This window comes from Acipenser ruthenus, chromosome 26 (genome assembly GCF_902713425.1).
Source record: "Acipenser ruthenus chromosome 26, fAciRut3.2 maternal haplotype, whole genome shotgun sequence".
Lineage (NCBI taxonomy): Eukaryota > Metazoa > Chordata > Actinopteri > Acipenseriformes > Acipenseridae > Acipenser > Acipenser ruthenus.
The window spans coordinates 14474218-14491210 of NC_081214.1; the positions used below are offsets into that span (position 1 = coordinate 14474218).

General features: G+C 40.7%; 1 protein-coding gene across 10 annotated transcripts in view; it reads right to left on the minus strand.

Moving 5' to 3' along the window:
* Positions 1–2761: 2761 nt before the first annotated feature.
* The window catches only part of LOC117430210 (myotubularin-related protein 1-like), a 28972-nt gene continuing 14740 nt past the window's right edge, over positions 2762–16993 (minus strand). For all 10 annotated transcript variants that reach the window (XM_034050037.3, XM_059000697.1, XM_059000694.1 and 7 more), the window contains 10 exons: positions 15918–16019; positions 15231–15314; positions 12472–12621; positions 9840–10028; positions 8216–8401; positions 7256–7462; positions 6929–7021; positions 6133–6246; positions 5186–5362; positions 2762–4857 (listed from right to left, as the gene is read on the minus strand). In XM_034050037.3, the coding sequence (XP_033905928.3) occupies positions 4693–4857; positions 5186–5362; positions 6133–6246; positions 6929–7021; positions 7256–7462; positions 8216–8401; positions 9840–10028; positions 12472–12621; positions 15231–15314; positions 15918–16019 (1467 nt within the window). In that variant the 3' untranslated portion in view covers positions 2762–4692. The remainder of the gene's footprint in view (positions 4858–5185; positions 5363–6132; positions 6247–6928; positions 7022–7255; positions 7463–8215; positions 8402–9839; positions 10029–12471; positions 12622–15230; positions 15315–15917; positions 16020–16993) is intronic.

Genomic DNA, 16993 nt, shown 5'->3' on the forward strand with positions numbered 1-16993 from the left:
TTCCTTTACTCCTGAGAAGCATGAACACTGCCTTGGAGCTGCACATCAGCAGCCCTGGGCCCTCAGCTGGGGCAAGGCTAATGACCTGCGAGCTCAGAGTACACAGGTCAGCCCACGTGTGCAGAGTGAAAGAACAGCAAACTCAGACTGACCCACTGTCAGGCAGAATCATAGGATCCTTGTGATGAAAAGCATTACAGAAATGTGAATAGTTGTTAAAGTATTACAGTAAAAGCACAGCAACGTGTAATAAGGCACAGTGAAAGCATAGTAGTGATGCATAGGTAAACACTAAAGCCCAGAGAGGTATTGGAAAGCACATTTAAAAAAAACAAAAAACAGGGTCAACTATTGTAAATGCATAGTATAACCATGGGAAAATTGTGAAAACGTACTAAGCGGTGCTAATTTACTGTGGTAAACTTTTATAAGGGAAGCACATTGAGTAAATCTATGAAAATAACTTTTCCAGAAGTAAATTCATTTAAACACTTTGAAAACTGTATTATACAATTGAGTACCAAATAATTTAAAAACATGTTCTTACAAATAACCTGCCAGAGAGAAAATGAACACGTCCAAGTTTCCAGCAGATAGGGGCCTGCGTGAACAGTACTGAGGCAAGAACAAGGATTAAGAGGACAACAATAGAGGACTTGTGACACTAATGCTGTGAAAAGGAGCCCGGACTATCACAAAGCAAGTATAAATGGCCACTCATATCACTCAGTCTTTTGTATACAGATCGCTTTCAGAGGAATGCATTCTGTCACAGATCGCTTGTAGAGGAATGCATTCTGTCACAGATCGCTTGTAGAGGAATGCATTCTGGGTCCTGCGGATGGGCATAGAGATCACTTAGGGGTGGCCTCACTGTTCTGAGCTATTGTTAACAGTTTGAAATCATGTTATACAAGTGCTTTTATGAAGCTGATTATAGATCCCATGGGAGGTCCTTTCTAAACACGTCACAAATGATGGCTTTTCCAAGCGAACCATGAATCAAACTATCCGCAGCACCAGAAGAACACGGCCAGCATCCAAGAAGAAAGAAACGCCATCTGAGAGGTTCTCAAATCTCTTGGGGGACCCCTTTGTAAAAACAGTTTAACTGGGGACTTAAAACTCAGGAATAACAAAATCACAAACTAGAAAGAGACTGCTGCAGTAAAAGCAGATGTCTTATGCATATCGTCTGTATCACAAGAATTTCTGTTTTTTTGCATTGAATATGTATGCCTTTTTACAAAACACAAGTGTCTAGAATTTCATGGGACCCCCTTAGCAACCTCTGCGGACCTCAAAGGTCCCCGAGACTCGGTTTGAGAATCACGGCGCTATGTTATGGTTATTCTGAAATGCATTGAAGGTTATGAATTCACCAGGAGGATTTTAGTCCTACAGTTTTTGATGTGCTTTACTACTGTTGTGATCAATATTACACACTTAACGCAATGGCAATTTAATTCTTACAGTACTGTTGAAGGTGCTGGTCACACAGATATGAAAGCATGGGCTATTCACATCACTGTCACTGTGGGCAAACATGTAGACTGCAGCTGACTGAAGCGGTTTAGCAATCAAATGCTGCTTTTAAAAGGAAAGCATACCAGCAGTGCAGGGATTTAACTTCAGTACAGTAGACTTACTAATGCTAGGCATGCTAAAACAATGGAATACATTCAGATAGGTGCAGCAGAGCCCCAACATCAAAAGCACAACTATGAGTGGTGTGCAAAACATTTACAGCAGCAGTCTCTGTATTTCAAAGGCTTATTCATTTTATGAAATGTAGGGATCAGAAATATAGAACAAAGAATAGACAAGGTATTCTTTTAGTATGGTAGACTAATATCAGAACTCCATACTAGTCACTATTCGAAACATTATCTAGTTCCAATGGGCTCTGATTAGCTAGGGTCTACTGTATTTTGTCCTGTAAGTTCCTTCACACACGATACACAAACACAGACCCCCTCACGCACACGCAGAGACACACACCACTATATTTGACCACTTTCCTTTAAGTTAGGGTCAGCTGTTTATTTATCAGAGCTGCAGAGCATGCAAGACCAACATGTACCAACTGTAAAACACGAAATAGTGCTGAATTTAGAAATACTAAAAGAAACGTAATAAAGTCAAATGACTCACGTTTCCACTAGCAGCCTCTAACAATCACGACTTCTAGTTGAAACGTTTATCGTTGAATGTATCAAGTTTCTTTTACCTACTGTATGTGCAAAGCAGCTGTATGTATGGCAGTCCAATACCCACAACCTGCAGAGTGCAGATACAGTCTTGCCCGGGACACAGCACTGCTCTGCAGGGTCGGATTCTGACTTGTGTTCAAAGGCAGTTTCTGGGAGAAGGAAGGCAAAGGAATCCCAGCTGGATTGTAATGGACTAGCTCAACCCTGCACACTACATTATCCACTCTGCGATCAGCATTACACTCCATTACAGCTACAGGGGTCGGACAGTTACACAATTTCCAGCAAACACCAATCGAAGAGCACAGAACATGATGTTAACTGCCAGACTGGCTTGTCAATACACTCCAGCCTACAGGACTGAACAATTCTACTATCCTGGCTGTCGACAGGGCACATCCGACTGCAGCTTAAGTGTTAAGATGAATATTATTATTATTTATTTATTAGCAGACGCCCTTATCCAGGGCGACTTACAATCGTGAGCAAATACATTTCAGATATTTGAGATGTGCTGTAGAACAACAAAACAGGCTTGCAGCACTTGATTCAGCACACACACAGACTTTTAATACGTCCTTAATGTCAAAATAATAAAAACACTGTGTGGTTCAGTAACATACAGGACCCACACTGTTACATGCATCTGATAAATAAACCAAATTGGTAACCCTGAACCTCAATGGTATCCATACAGTCTACCCATACATTTCAATCTGAGCGAAGCTGTTCAACATTAAAAACAAAACAAACTGAAATCACAGACAAGAGCATGTTTAAGGTATCAAGGAATGTCTTAAGTTTTTTTATAATACTTTCTTAAAGATATGGCACATCTTTTTCTTGGGAAAAGACACACATTGGAAACATATCAGTACGCACAGAAATAACACATTGTACATAACACATTAGGTGCAATATAACAGTTAACTAAATATCATATATAAAAATGAGCATATATAGAATTTAAAAAAAAAGGAACTTGTTCCACTGACAGAAAAATTACACATTACAATGTGCTTGATTGACTACAGATAACATTTGTATTTGAATCACAAACACATACCATTTATAACAATAGCCATAACACCCGTATGCATTCCACTAGAACAGCTGCATTTCCATTTGCATTCACTACAAAATCTGGTGCTTTAAAAGTACCAATATAATAAAGGTTTGTTAACCTGCCCTTCACTTCAAATCAAGGGCTTACTCTGATCTGGACACTTTCTGTAGTTCTGTCATCTATGTCTAATATTTTTATAAACACTATTTAAACCTATAGGCCAATGACCTTTACAATTAATTATTATTATTAGGTAACACGTTCAGGGAATACCACTGTGTGTTCTTCAAGAAAGACTCTTCTGAACAAAATGCTATATGGCATGCCAACATGTGCTAAAAAAAATTGAGTATTTCGATAGATGTTTGTGTGTGTTTCAAATCCCTTCATGCAAGACTTCAGATAATAAAACGAATGGCTGTGTGCACGTGTGGGACAGGACACTGTAAAAGCACATCAAAGAAGGTAGATCACCTGCTCAAGTGATGTAGACAGCTGCAGATATAAACCCCTTCACTATTAGAATAATAAAACAGTGCCCTTTGACTCCCATAGTCTTGTGTAAAAGGCCAGGGAGGAAACTATTCCCATGATTTAAAAAGTGGCAGCATGTGGATAAACTGAATGCATCCTTTTTTTTCAGATAAAAACTACACTATAGAGTGTGGGCATTTTTTAACATGCGTACACCAACAGCAGTGACCTAGACTGGATAGTGTGCTGTGCTTATTCACAGTCCAGGACATTTAAAGTCAATGCACGCAATTGCAACAGCTTTACTAACACAACGCCAGCTGGCCTGTAGTTTAAAGAAACGACTGTTAGTCGTGACTTTTAACCGTTTGGCACTATCCCTTATTCTCAATACTGACTTCTTATATCCCGTAACAAAATAGAAATACTGTAAAAACCTTTGTAGAAGTCTATTTTCTAGGTATTTTATGGGGTCCTAAAAAAGGGGGGAGCGACTTATACACCGGTGTGACCTATAGGCTTTTTCCTGAAATTGTTGTCTCAAAAAGGGGATGGGGGAGACTTATACACCGGTGCGACTTATACACCGGTTTTTACGGTAAGCATGACAGGTTGAGCTTGATGAGCCTTGTACACAACACCAACTGCCAACATCTGAATGATGATTTAAATAACAATATACATTTTAAATATACAGCCCACTTTAAAATATCCTCACTGAAGGATGTTATTTTTAAAATCGTTTCTAGGAATAACCAAGTACTGCTGGCTTCTTTCACAGCAGTTTCATGAATAAAAACACACATTCTTTAAATATCTCATGAGTTGAGTCTCTCTGAAGCCAGCATGTCTCTTTGTATTTGTCCCTCCTCTGTGCATACTGTTGTTCTGTGATGCTATTGGCACAGATGTGGGGATGCTCCGGTGCGTCCCTGCCTGTCACACGGTGGTGTGGACGGGGGTGGCAGAGTGGGAGGGGGTCGAGCCCCGGTCAGAGGAGGAGGACAGGGAGCGGGTGCTGGCCTCTCTATGCAGCTCGTCCACCTTCTTCTGCAGCTCTGAGCGGATCACCAGCAGCTCCTTCAGGTTCTGGTGAACGGGCATCTGTGTGAACCAGCAAAACCATAAATCTGCATCCGAGGGAACGTATCACAGTCTAAAGCAGGTTACACCATGTTCTTCCGTGAGTAAACCATGAACTGTTAACAAGGTCAGCCCTGATGTACCATGGTTACTTTATGTCCCCACAGCAATTCACATTGTTCACATTGTTAGACCATACTGTAGTTAGGACATGGTTGTACAGCATAACTGGCTATATGCAATCATGGTCATCAATGGTACTGGGGTACTGGGTTAAACTACAAACTATTACCATGGTCAGCCCAAACCTTTGTACACTGAGACACCCAGCCCTGGCACCTCGTCTTACCTGTGGTCTCATGCATGGATTCCAGCGCACATAGTAATCGACCCACAGCTCAAGATGCCTCAGGCTGGCCACGGGGTACAGAACGTGGTTTTCATAGTTCACATAGAAGGGGTTGGTGAACTCCTCTGGCTGGCTGTTAATGTAGGACCACAAGGACACTGTCTTAGTGTGCAGCTCCTAGAACCGAGAGGGAAGACAAACACACCACTGAAGGATGGAGTCACTGGGCAGCCACAGTGTCATGCAGCTGTCTGTCTTACAATGCACTCCTTACCCTTAATGAAAACGTGTGTGAGAATCACAGCTTGACCAATTGAAAATAAACAGCTTCTTTTTAGAGTTTAGAGTTTAAACGATAGCCAAGTGTTTAAGAGTTGTCAAACATATGCAGGTCAAATACAGTGGCGACGTAAGCCTTTGTGTCTACATCAAGTGTACAGTGTAGGCCCATTTATTCTATATTGAAGATTTCTGAACTTTTCCATATACTATTAAATGCTGCACACATACAGTCTTATACTCAATTACATTGTGGAGTATTTCATCTTATGATGGCTTTTCTGACTGGTTACAAGCATTCCCAAATAAGTTTAGATGTTTAAACATCTAAAAACTAACACCCCTAGAATATTCTTCTATGAAACCTACTTAACAAAACGTTTAAAGACACACTATAGGGTCTAAAGGTACATTTGTATTTACCAATGTCGGAAGCAGAATTAGTTTAATTAACACAACGGCAGGATAACAGAATTCTTGCGGTCTCCTCTGAGATGTAACTGAAGTTCTAGAAGCCACACATTTACTATTCCACTATCAGCTGATATCACATCACTTTAGCTTCTTTTTTGTTTCAACTCGTGACCCAAATACTTGGACCCAGGTATTTCATTGGTCAACTGTTATTTGTGCCCATTCTGGGCCCCGTCTAAGGACTTGGTTCGTACCGCCTTCACTCTCTCCTGTTCAGAGTTATACAGGAATGTTCCAAAGAGGCAGCTGTACAGGTGGTCCAGGATAGTGATGAGGAACAGCTCATTGAATTCAAACGCAGCCGGAAACTAGGAAGAGACAGATTTCATTCAGGACAGTTATTCTAAACGTCAGCAGCTTTATCACCTTTATCACTGTGACCTTTATCACTGTTATTAATTTTAACTTTCAGAATTCAGGAGACACAGATTTTTCAAGGTCAAAGTTAAACGGCTGCTTCCTGGTACCTCGTGACTGCTTGTGCTGAAGGTCACAGTACACCATTGAAGTAAAATGGACAGTGATAATGTTGCCAGTACCAATAAGAGGTCATTTAACAGTGCAATACATTTCTATAGTGCCTTTCATCACAAGGGTCCCAAAGCGCTTCTCACACAAAAAAAGAACTCAACCATTCAATTAAAAACAATCTAATACAAAATTTAATGAATCACAAATTTGAGACAAAAATGTGGTTTTATTGTAAAGTTAGAAAAACTACAATAAAAAGCTAGTTCGTTAAATAGAAAAATTGTCTAAAACCAAAACATTATAAAATTGGATAATTTTTTGTTTAATTGTAAAATTTAAAAAAAAACGATAAAAAGGCAGTTTTAAAAAATAGAACAGTTAAGAGCAGTCTAATAAATAAAAAAAAATATGAATACAATTGGAAAATATAAAAAGGACAAAAATAAAAAATGCAGTCTTATATTGGAAAACTATCCGTGTATACAGACACACGCAGGAACGCAAGGGTTAGTCTCTTACCTGCCTCATCATCTGCCAGACACAGTCTATGAACTGCACGAAGAGGGGGGATCTCTCAGAGTTCGTGTGGTTCACATCTCCATGGCCGACACGCTGGAAACACAGTTCTGAACATGAAGGCTGATCTCAAGCACAGCACACTCCTATCACATGCTTCTTAGTTTTATTAGTGCCAGGCTACTAGATGCACAATCCTGGTTTATTTCAGGAACTCGCAATTTGGTTACATATTACTTTTGTAATCTTTAATGTATTCAGTAAAGAGCAGCAATGTAGTGTCTATACTGTAGTGTCCCCACTGCCTTTCAAAAGGAGCCCCTTTCTTACCACTGCAAACCTGTGTCCGAAGCTGATCCACTCCTTCTCAATAAGCACCTCGAAGCCTTTGATGGTCCTGTAGTAGCTGTCCAGCATGAGCAAGGCCAGGGAGGTGAGCTGTGCCGTGCGGTCCCAGCCATCGCTGCAGTGCACTACCACCGAGGTCTTCCCTGACTCCAGCTTATCTGCGATGCGCACGGCACCCATCAGAAGCAACTGGGTACGGAGAGAAAAGCACAAGCGCGTCAGCGGCATTCCTCCCCCGCCACGGCTGCAGATAGAGCAATGATCAGTGACAGGAACCATGAGTGGTAGAAAGAGAAGCGTGACACAGCAATCATTCAGACAGACAGACATCTCCTTGCATGCCAAATACCAAGCGACTGCATTTACCACTTAACGCCAGAAAAAGAAACCAGTGCATGCTCAGAGGATCCTCAGTCGAAACAGGAATGAAAGGGATAGTGTGTATTGTTAATATTGTTCTCAAATCCACAGTGAGGAGTGTGGGTAGAGTTGAGCTGCTGAAACAGCAGTTTGAATGCAAGCGCAAAAGTACAGCAAGAACATGAAAGAGTGAATGTACAGGTTACAAATATGTGTATGAAATCTGGTGAAGTTTGGAGAACAGCGAAATGTTGATGTTAAAAAGCTTCAAATCAATAACCAGGCTCATTTGAGAGGTCCTACATGCACCTTTGTTGTTTCTTGCTAATTCTTTAATAATGTTTAAATCACACAAACAAGTATACAGTCTGCTTGTATGTGGAGCTATTTTAGAGAATGACAGAGATAGAATGATAGGGAAGCCCAATAAAAAGGCTTGACGTTGTCTTTCAGCCTTCATTTTCACAGCCACAAATAATAATTCTGCTGTGTTACAATGTCTAACACATTAACCGTGTTCTGCATTCGCTCCCATCTTTCTGGATGGCTGCTTGAAAGTGCTGGTCAGCACGTCATGCTCACCCGTATGTACTCCAGCCAGTGGGTTGAATCCACGTTGGAGAGCCACTTGGCTTCATCGATGACGGGGTAAGTGATTTCCTTCAGCTTGCGAAGGGACTCTCTCATCACGTGGATGTTGGGGATTTCTAAAAAGGTCAGCTCAGCGTTGGTGTAGAAACTCTCACTCTCATACCCGCCCTCTTTAGCCTGAAAAAATAAAACCTCCAATAAGGGAGCTGCAGCACAAACACATTCTCACTCGGGAATATGCACTGAGCTGGCAGGATACAGGAAGAATTTCTGAAACATTGGAACATTTAAACATTTAAAAAAGAATAACGAAAACCTGATGGCTGGTTCAGCGTATGTTTTAATATTAATTCTCTTTTTTAGCTCAGCCATCAGTATTTAAATACAGGGTGATTCATAATTCACTCAACATTGTGGTTTGGCACGGGTTTCAATTCTCCTTAAATGTTGCCATTCGACAATCACAACCTCCAGGTGGCCATACGGTGCATCACAAGAGTGTCTCTGTCACAGACAATTTTCCTTTGCATATCATCCTCCACTTACCCTCCAGTTTTCACAACGCTCCAACAATGTTGAGTGAAATCACCTTGAATATATACACTGAACAGATAAGGTTAAGAAAAAAAAATACTTAAGATCTGCATACATAAAGTGACATTTTATAGAGAACAAGTAAAAAAAAAAAAAAGAAAACAAAGTACTAGTAAGCGGTGTGCAGCCAGACTGTGTGGGTCAGTGCTTGGGACTGTTCCTCATTTATATCAATTACTTGGATAAGATTCACACTGCAAGCTTGTAAACCTGCAGATGACAAAGACAGGTAATTCAAAGGGATTCGAACCTGCTCTGTAACTGAGCAGGCAAATTATATTTAGGAGAAGTAGAAAGAGAATTGGATTGAGGCTGTTGAACAGGACCTTGGGGTTCAAACTTTAACAGTATTCCGCCTATGTGGAGAGGCAATAAAAAAGGGAAACTGAATGTTAGTCTCTATACTGTAGCTAGAAGTGTGAAATACAAGGCCAGGGAAGTGAGGCTAATCTTCTATAATGCTCTAGTTTGAGTACACCTAGAATACTGTGTCCAATCCTGGTCACCTCACTACAAAAAATACAACAAAGAGAGAAACTGGGCTAATCTAAATGACACAGGATTTGAAGACAGGATAAAAGAATGAACTCTCTTCAGCCTTGAAAGACTAGCAAGAGGGTAGAGCAAGTTCACAAGGACTTTATTTTTTATAGTTGAAACAACAACCTTTAAAATACCAGGACAAAAAAAAGATTATATTCTGTGCTCTTGCATCAGATGCCACGATGGCGCTAGCGAGCAGAGCGGTCTGCTCCAATTCTATTCTATTCTATTGCATCAGATGCCACGATGGCGTTAGCGAGCTTACCGTTCTGCTCCAATTCTACTCTATGCTATTGCATCAGATGCCACGATGGCGCTAGCGAGCAGAGCGGTCTGCTCCAATTCTATTCTGTGCTCTTGCATCAGATGCCACGATGGCGCTAGTGAACGGAGCAGTCTGCTCTAATTCTATTCTATGCTCTTGCATCAGATGCCACGATGGCGCTAGCCTGCTCTTAAGCTCTGTTCCGACTCTCACCTTGTTTGTGTCCGCGACGCTGTTCTGCCTGGCATCAAAGATGGTGAGTTTGTGAGACTGGGCGTTGGCGTCCATGATGGTCTGTAGGTACTTCTCATCTTCTTTGCAGCGCTTGTCGCTGGGCCCCACTAAAGGCTGGCTGCAGCGGGTGATGGTAGCCTGGCTCTCCGGGTGGATCCATGATAAAACCTGCAGGGAGCAGTGCAGCCCTTCATCAGGAATGTCAAACACCCTTCAGAAATACAAAGGCAGACCAGCGATTCTACACAGCAGGGTCTGTTTTAATGATCTAATAAGACATGAATCCCAATGGTGTTCTTCCCCAGCCTGTCTGATTATTTGACCTCCTTATGAAAAGAAATATACAGTAGCTACTGATGCCAATTAAATGTTTTTTTTTTCCCTTCTGGGTTGCTCTAATTGGCTGCCTTATTGCTTCCTGGTCTTGAGGAATCACGTGACATTGAGCTTCGACCTGCTTCTATATTTAACATGCTTTTTGAAAGGTCATACTATCAAATATGCAGTAAATAAAGTATTTAAAAAGGCAACAAAATCAAAACTCAAATGAGATGTTGCAGCCATCTGGGTTTAATGGAGATAATAATATAAATGGGCTAATATAAAAAGGTAACTGCTTTGTCTAAACAGCAAGTATAACCCTTAATGTATAAAACTCAAATCATATTTCTTACAATGCATTTGTGATATATGTGTAAGTGATCTGGATTCGACAGCCCTGTTTCTGAACCTGCCACACACACAGATTTCCCATCCAAATCGATGTTTCACTGCTCCGGATTGTTTTTTTATTATATGAATTTGATGTTTTGTGCTTGTAAAATACTTCAGGGATGGAAATAAGACTCCCTCTGCACAGCAGTTTGATCCATTCCTGGTTTTACTCCGAGTTTAATAAGACACACCCAAGCTTCTTAATTATATGCTGTGGCTAATCAAGCTCATAGTAAAACCTAGAATGTGTGAAATGCTATGCATTCCCATACTTTGACAAAGATTTTGTGAAGGCAGGTTAAATGGACTTCACCAGTCCAAGTGAAAATAAAGTTTAATAATAATAATAATAATAATAATAATAATAATAATAATAAAGGGACTTGTAAGGGAGTTATTACCCCTTCACAAGACTTTAATTTACACTGGAAGAGTGGTAATGTGCTTCCCTTTGCAAAAGACTGTCGGCTCCTATAACTGACACCTGGTGTCCATTTCTGGAACTACACTCACTCCACAAACACAAGGAAACAGGGATTCTCAGTACAGAGAATAGTCTCCCCACGGCACCCCACTGTGTACACTTATTCTCACAGGGCTGTGAGCTGTTTACTTCATGGGCACGTATTAGTCCAATTATGATCTCGTGCACATAACACATCAGAAGCAATGTGTGTAACCCTTGAACTACAGATATCACAAGTCCGACGACTTGTACAAAGTTACACAATTCACAGCGACACAGCAAGTGGCATTTGAACACTGTGGTCAGTTTTCAATGCATTAATAATTGCAATTACCTCTAAATGTAAACCAGAGTAAGCTGGCACTAACACCTGGCTTTCTGGCAGTAAATATGCCATGCGACTGCTTTTCAACAGAGCTCTGAACGTTGACTGACATTCTACCGAGTTCCAGGCCGTTTTGTGAAAATGTTCTCAAATTATTACAGTGACTGGTGGTTGGTGACAAACGATGGATGGATGGATGGATGGATGGATGGATGGAGAAGACAATATGGACCCCGAGGCACAAGTGGCTAGAATATACATTCTGTTATGTGTTGTGAGGTTTTCTGATCCCTGGAGACTGTAACTCCCCTCTGCGCACACACACTGAATACAACAAGCCCCTCACTCACAGCAATGTGATGCTTAGCTCTGAAGCACACACACACACACACACACACACTAATGCAATGAGCCCCTCACTCACAGCAATGTGATGCTTAGCTCTGAAGCGCACACACACACTAACGCAATGAGCCCCTCACTCACAGCAATGTGATGCTTAGCTCTGAAGCGCACACACACACTAATGCAATGAGCCCCTCACTCACAGCAATGTGATGCTTAGCTCTGAAGAGCACACACACACACACACTAATGCAATGAGCCCCTCACTCACAGCAATGTGATGCTTAGCTCTGAAGCGCACACACACACACACACACACACACACACACTAATGCAATGAGCCCCTCACTCACAGGAATGCGATGCTTAGCTCTGAAGCACACACACACACACACACACTAATGCAATGAGCCCCTCACTCACAGGAATGCGATGCTTAGCTCTAAAGCACACACACACACACACTAATACAACAAGCCCCTCACTCACAGCAATGTGATGCTTAGCTCTGAAGCGCACACACACACACTAATGCAATGAGCCCCTCACTCACAGCAATGTGATGCTTAGCTCTGAAGCGCACACACACACACACACACACACACTAATGCAATGAGCCCCTCACTCACAGGAATGCGATGCTTAGCTCTGAAGCACACACACACACACACACTAATGCAATGAGCCCCTCACTCACAGGAATGCGATGCTTAGCTCTGAAGCACACACACACACACACACACAACAAGCCTCTCACTCACAGGAATGCGATGCTTGGCTCTGAACGCCACCACTCTCCTCAGATCCTCGTCCTTGATGCTGGTGGGGATGACCAGGAGAGCAGGGTAGGTGTCACACAATTCATAGTTGCTGTTCACTTTACTTATTGTCCAGCTCTCATTCGGCAGACCCTGGGGAATATCAGAGCTGAAGTTTAATAGAACATCTATGACAGGAACGAATATACAAGGGAGGTTACATACATAGTCTGTTTTTGAATTTTGTTATTTTCCAATTTTGTCAATCGAGATTACAAAATGATTATACAAGTAGGTTATTTTAAAGCTACACAGAGCTGCAGACGAGGCCTCCATATCAATGGCAGGAGTTTAAAGTTGGACTGCCTTATACATTTCTTGCTTTTAAATACAACACCTCCCTTTTTATTCCCCTTGGAATTCTAAGATGTAATGTAGTGCAAGACAATGATTCTTTTTTTTTGTGCTGCAATCACTGGTCCAGAGGAGATAAATCAAATCAAGAAATATATAATGTAAACATCAGTAACTAAATAAAAAAAATATATACATAATGCATATAAAAATACAAAGTAGTACATATCAAACAGATACAATAAAACTAAAACAGATAGAGAGATAGAGCGATAGATATATATATAGAGAGAGACAGATATATAGATACATATATATTATAAAAATGCCAGCTCAAACAATTATGTTTTTAGTCTTGTTTTAAAAACAGATCAAGTCTCAGCTTCCCTCACATGTGCTGGCAGCTCATTCCAAAGTTTGGGGGCTCTATAAGAAAAGCCCTTCCTCCCCATTTAACATACTTTATTTTAGGGATTACCAGCAATCCTATATTCAGGGATCTAAGGTTACGATTGGGGATGTATGGGATAAGCAGTTCTCCTAAATAGTTTGGTGCCAAGTTATTTAGGGCCTTCTAAGTTAATAACAGTATTTTAAAATCAACTCTAAAATTTACAGGAAGCCAATGCAAAGAAGCCAACACTGGGGTGAGATGTTCCCTTTTTCTGGTTTTAGTTAAGATTCTAGCAGCAGCAAAATAACGCATTACAATGATCATTTCTGAAGGATACAAAGGCATGTACTAGTCTTTCAGTTTCAGATGTAGAAACTATAGGTCTAAGTTTTGCAATATTTCTCAGATGATAAAAAGATTTTGTAATCTTTTTTATATGTTTCTCAAATAAAAGAGTAGGGTTGAAGATCACACCTACATTTCTCATTTCTAGTACAGGTTCAGAAGGTAGTCTGCTGAAATCCAGGCCAAATGATTCAGGATTATTTAGCTGGTTTGATGAACCCACTAACAAAACATCTCTTTTTCTGCATTCAACATTAAGAAATGTTGAGACATCCAGCCCTTTGTCAGTAAGACAAGATACTATATTGGTCCCAAAAGAGGCATCACCGGGTTTTAGAGACAAATACAGCTGGGTGTCATCTGCATAAAAATGGAAATTTACTCCATGTTTGCTTATAATATCACACAGAGGGAGCATATTAATGGAAAATAATAAAGGACCTAAAATAGAGCCCTGTGGAACACCACAAACTAAATTCAGACAATGCAGATTTTTCATTCCTAATTTAAACAAATTGAGACCTATCATAAAGAGAAGACTTGAACCAGGATAAAACAACTCAAATAAACCCACACAATTTTGCATGCGATTGATTAAGATAGAGTGATCCACGGTATCAAAAGCAGCACTTAGATCTAATAAAATTAAAACTGATAAATAGTCAGAGTCAGTGCCAATTAATAGATCATTTCATACTCTAACAAGAGCTGTCTCAGTACTATGTGCATGGCGAAAATCAGACTGAAATTTTTCATAGATGTTGCTTCGTGTCATAAATTGATGCAGTTGATTTGCAACTACCTTTTCTAATATCTTTGCAAGAAAAGGAAGATTTGAAATAGGCCTATAATTATGTAGAATTGTTAGATACAAGTTATGTTTCTTCATCACTGGCATTATAAAGCACAAGTTAACCTTGGAGTTCAACTGAAGTGCAAGACCAAGAAAAAAACAATTTGGAGCAATAATTTCACTGCTCCTTCCTGCAAATTGTTTCTTGCTAGTTGTATTGCCCTGTGAAAATAATGTTCCTATTGCACAGCAGTTTGATCTGTTCCTGGTTTTACTATGCATGTAACCAGACACATCTGAGATTGTTACCTATAGTCTGTGGCTAATCAAGCTTGTAGTAAAACCTGAAATGGGTGCAATGAGTCTTATTTCCATCCCTGCCTTTGCTTCAAAATAGGGCCCTTTGGGTCAAGGAGAACAGAAGTCTTGAGGGTGCAGTAATGTGCGAAAGGCAAAATTATAGAAACAAAAGAGAAGAATTTTCAGATTGTGTCTGTCAATAATCCTCTACACAAATCTTTGTAATCTTCCAGGAAATGTTCCCATGCGATTATGTGCACTCTCGGTATGTGTGGCACTGGGTTTGTAAATGTTAAATTAACATTTTGATGGCTTTTTAGTTTTTCCTTATTTTTTTTTTTCACCTGGTTTTAAAAATGCGTTGAATTGAATAGTCTCCGCACAGCACTTTATCCTCTGTACATTGCAATTCCATTATTATCATTGTCAGGGACCACGTGGGATTCACAATCGCGCTCCAGGTCAGGTCTCAACCCGAGCCAGTGAAGTGGAAAACTGAGTGCCACTCAAATAAAAGCATCTAAACCCTTGAGAGGTCCATGCACTTCCAGGAAGATTGCTCACTGAATGCTTTACCTGTCTTTTATACTCAGCTACAGGGTCGTACACTTTCCAGCCGTCAACGGGAAACTTCTCCTTATACAGGAACGCAAAGAGGGGCTAAAAGACAAAAACAAGGGTTGTGTGTGTGTGTGAGATAACCAACAGCCAGGTTACAGTCAACCAAGGGAGCACTGAAACAAGGTCGTTTTCTACCATGTTACTGTTGACTTCGGAAGCAACAAGATATATACACTTTATACTGATGGGTCTCGAGATTCAAGTGAAACGCTAGATGCTACCACAGAGACTGAACAGGAGGCCACATTACTAACGGTAAACTATCCTAAATGAAGACTGATTGAATCTCATGCAATAGGGTCGTTTCAGCTCAATTGGACCACATCCTGGGGAGGGGTTCCCTCACTCTAAAGCTTTTTGCAAGAGCTTTCCAACAAATCATATTTTTTCCCTGCAAGATGTCAAGTAACCCGTTGGCCCACAATTTGCTTGAAAATGTCAACTTCAATAGTTTCAGAAAAAAGTTACATGAGCCGATTACATGGGGAGGAGGAATGGTGTCCCTACCTTTGGGGATGGAAACTGGGTCTGCTATCTCATACAGCACAGGAGGAATTGGACTGCAGTGCGAGGTGCTCTCTCGGGTTGCTGTTCCGTCTCTGGAATCAACTCCCTTAGTGAAATAGAGACCCCGGTACTCACCAGGTCATTGGAAACGGGAAACGCATGTTTGGTGAGGTTTTCAAAGATCTCCAGTTTGCTCTGCTCTTCCTGTTTGTAAGCGAAGCGTGGGTTTCTCATATCCTGTCAATGTCAGAAAGGAAAATCAAATGTACAGAGCCATACAGCTTTTATTGTGTTGAACACAGCCCCGTGTGAAATTGGAACAAGTACAGATAGTCTGCAGTAAACAGGGAATGCCATATCACACATATATACAGACGTGCTCAGATTTGTTGGTACCCTTACAGCTCATTGAAATAATGCTTCATTCCTCCTGAAAAGTTATGAAATTAAAAGCTATTTTATCATGTATACTTGCATGCCTTTGGTATGTCATAGAATAAAGCAAAGAAGCTGTGAAAAGAGAGGAATTATTGCTTTTTCTACAAAGATATTCTAAAATGGCCTGGACACATTTGTTGGTACCCCTTAGAAAAGATAATAAATAATTGGATTATAGTGATATTTCAAACTAATTAGTTTCTTTAATTAGTATCACACATGTCTCCAATCTTGTAATCAGTCATTCAACCTATTTAAATCGAGAAAAGTAGTCACTGTGCTGTTTGGTATCATTGTGTGCACCACACTGAACATGGACCAGAGAAAGCAAAGGAGAGAGTTGTCTGAGGAGATCAGAAAGAAAATAATAGACAAGCATGGTAAAGGTAAAGGCTACAAGACCATCTCCAAGCAGCTTGATGTTCCTGTGACAACAGTTGCAAATATTATTAAGAAGTTTAAGGTCCATGGAACTGTAGCCAACCTCCCTGGGCGCAGCCGCAAGAGGAAAATCGACCCCAGAGTGAACAGAAGGATAGTGCGAATAGTAGAAAAAGAACCAAGGATAACTGCCAAAGAGATACAAGCTGAACTCCAAGGTGAAGGTACGTCAGTTTCTAATCGCACCATCCGTCGCTTTTTGAGCGAAAGTGGGCTCCATGGAAGAAGACCAGGAGGACTCCACTTTTGAAAGAAAAACATAAAAAAGCCAGACTGGAATTTGCTAAAATGCATATTGACAAGCCACAATCCTTCTGGGAGAATGTCCTTTG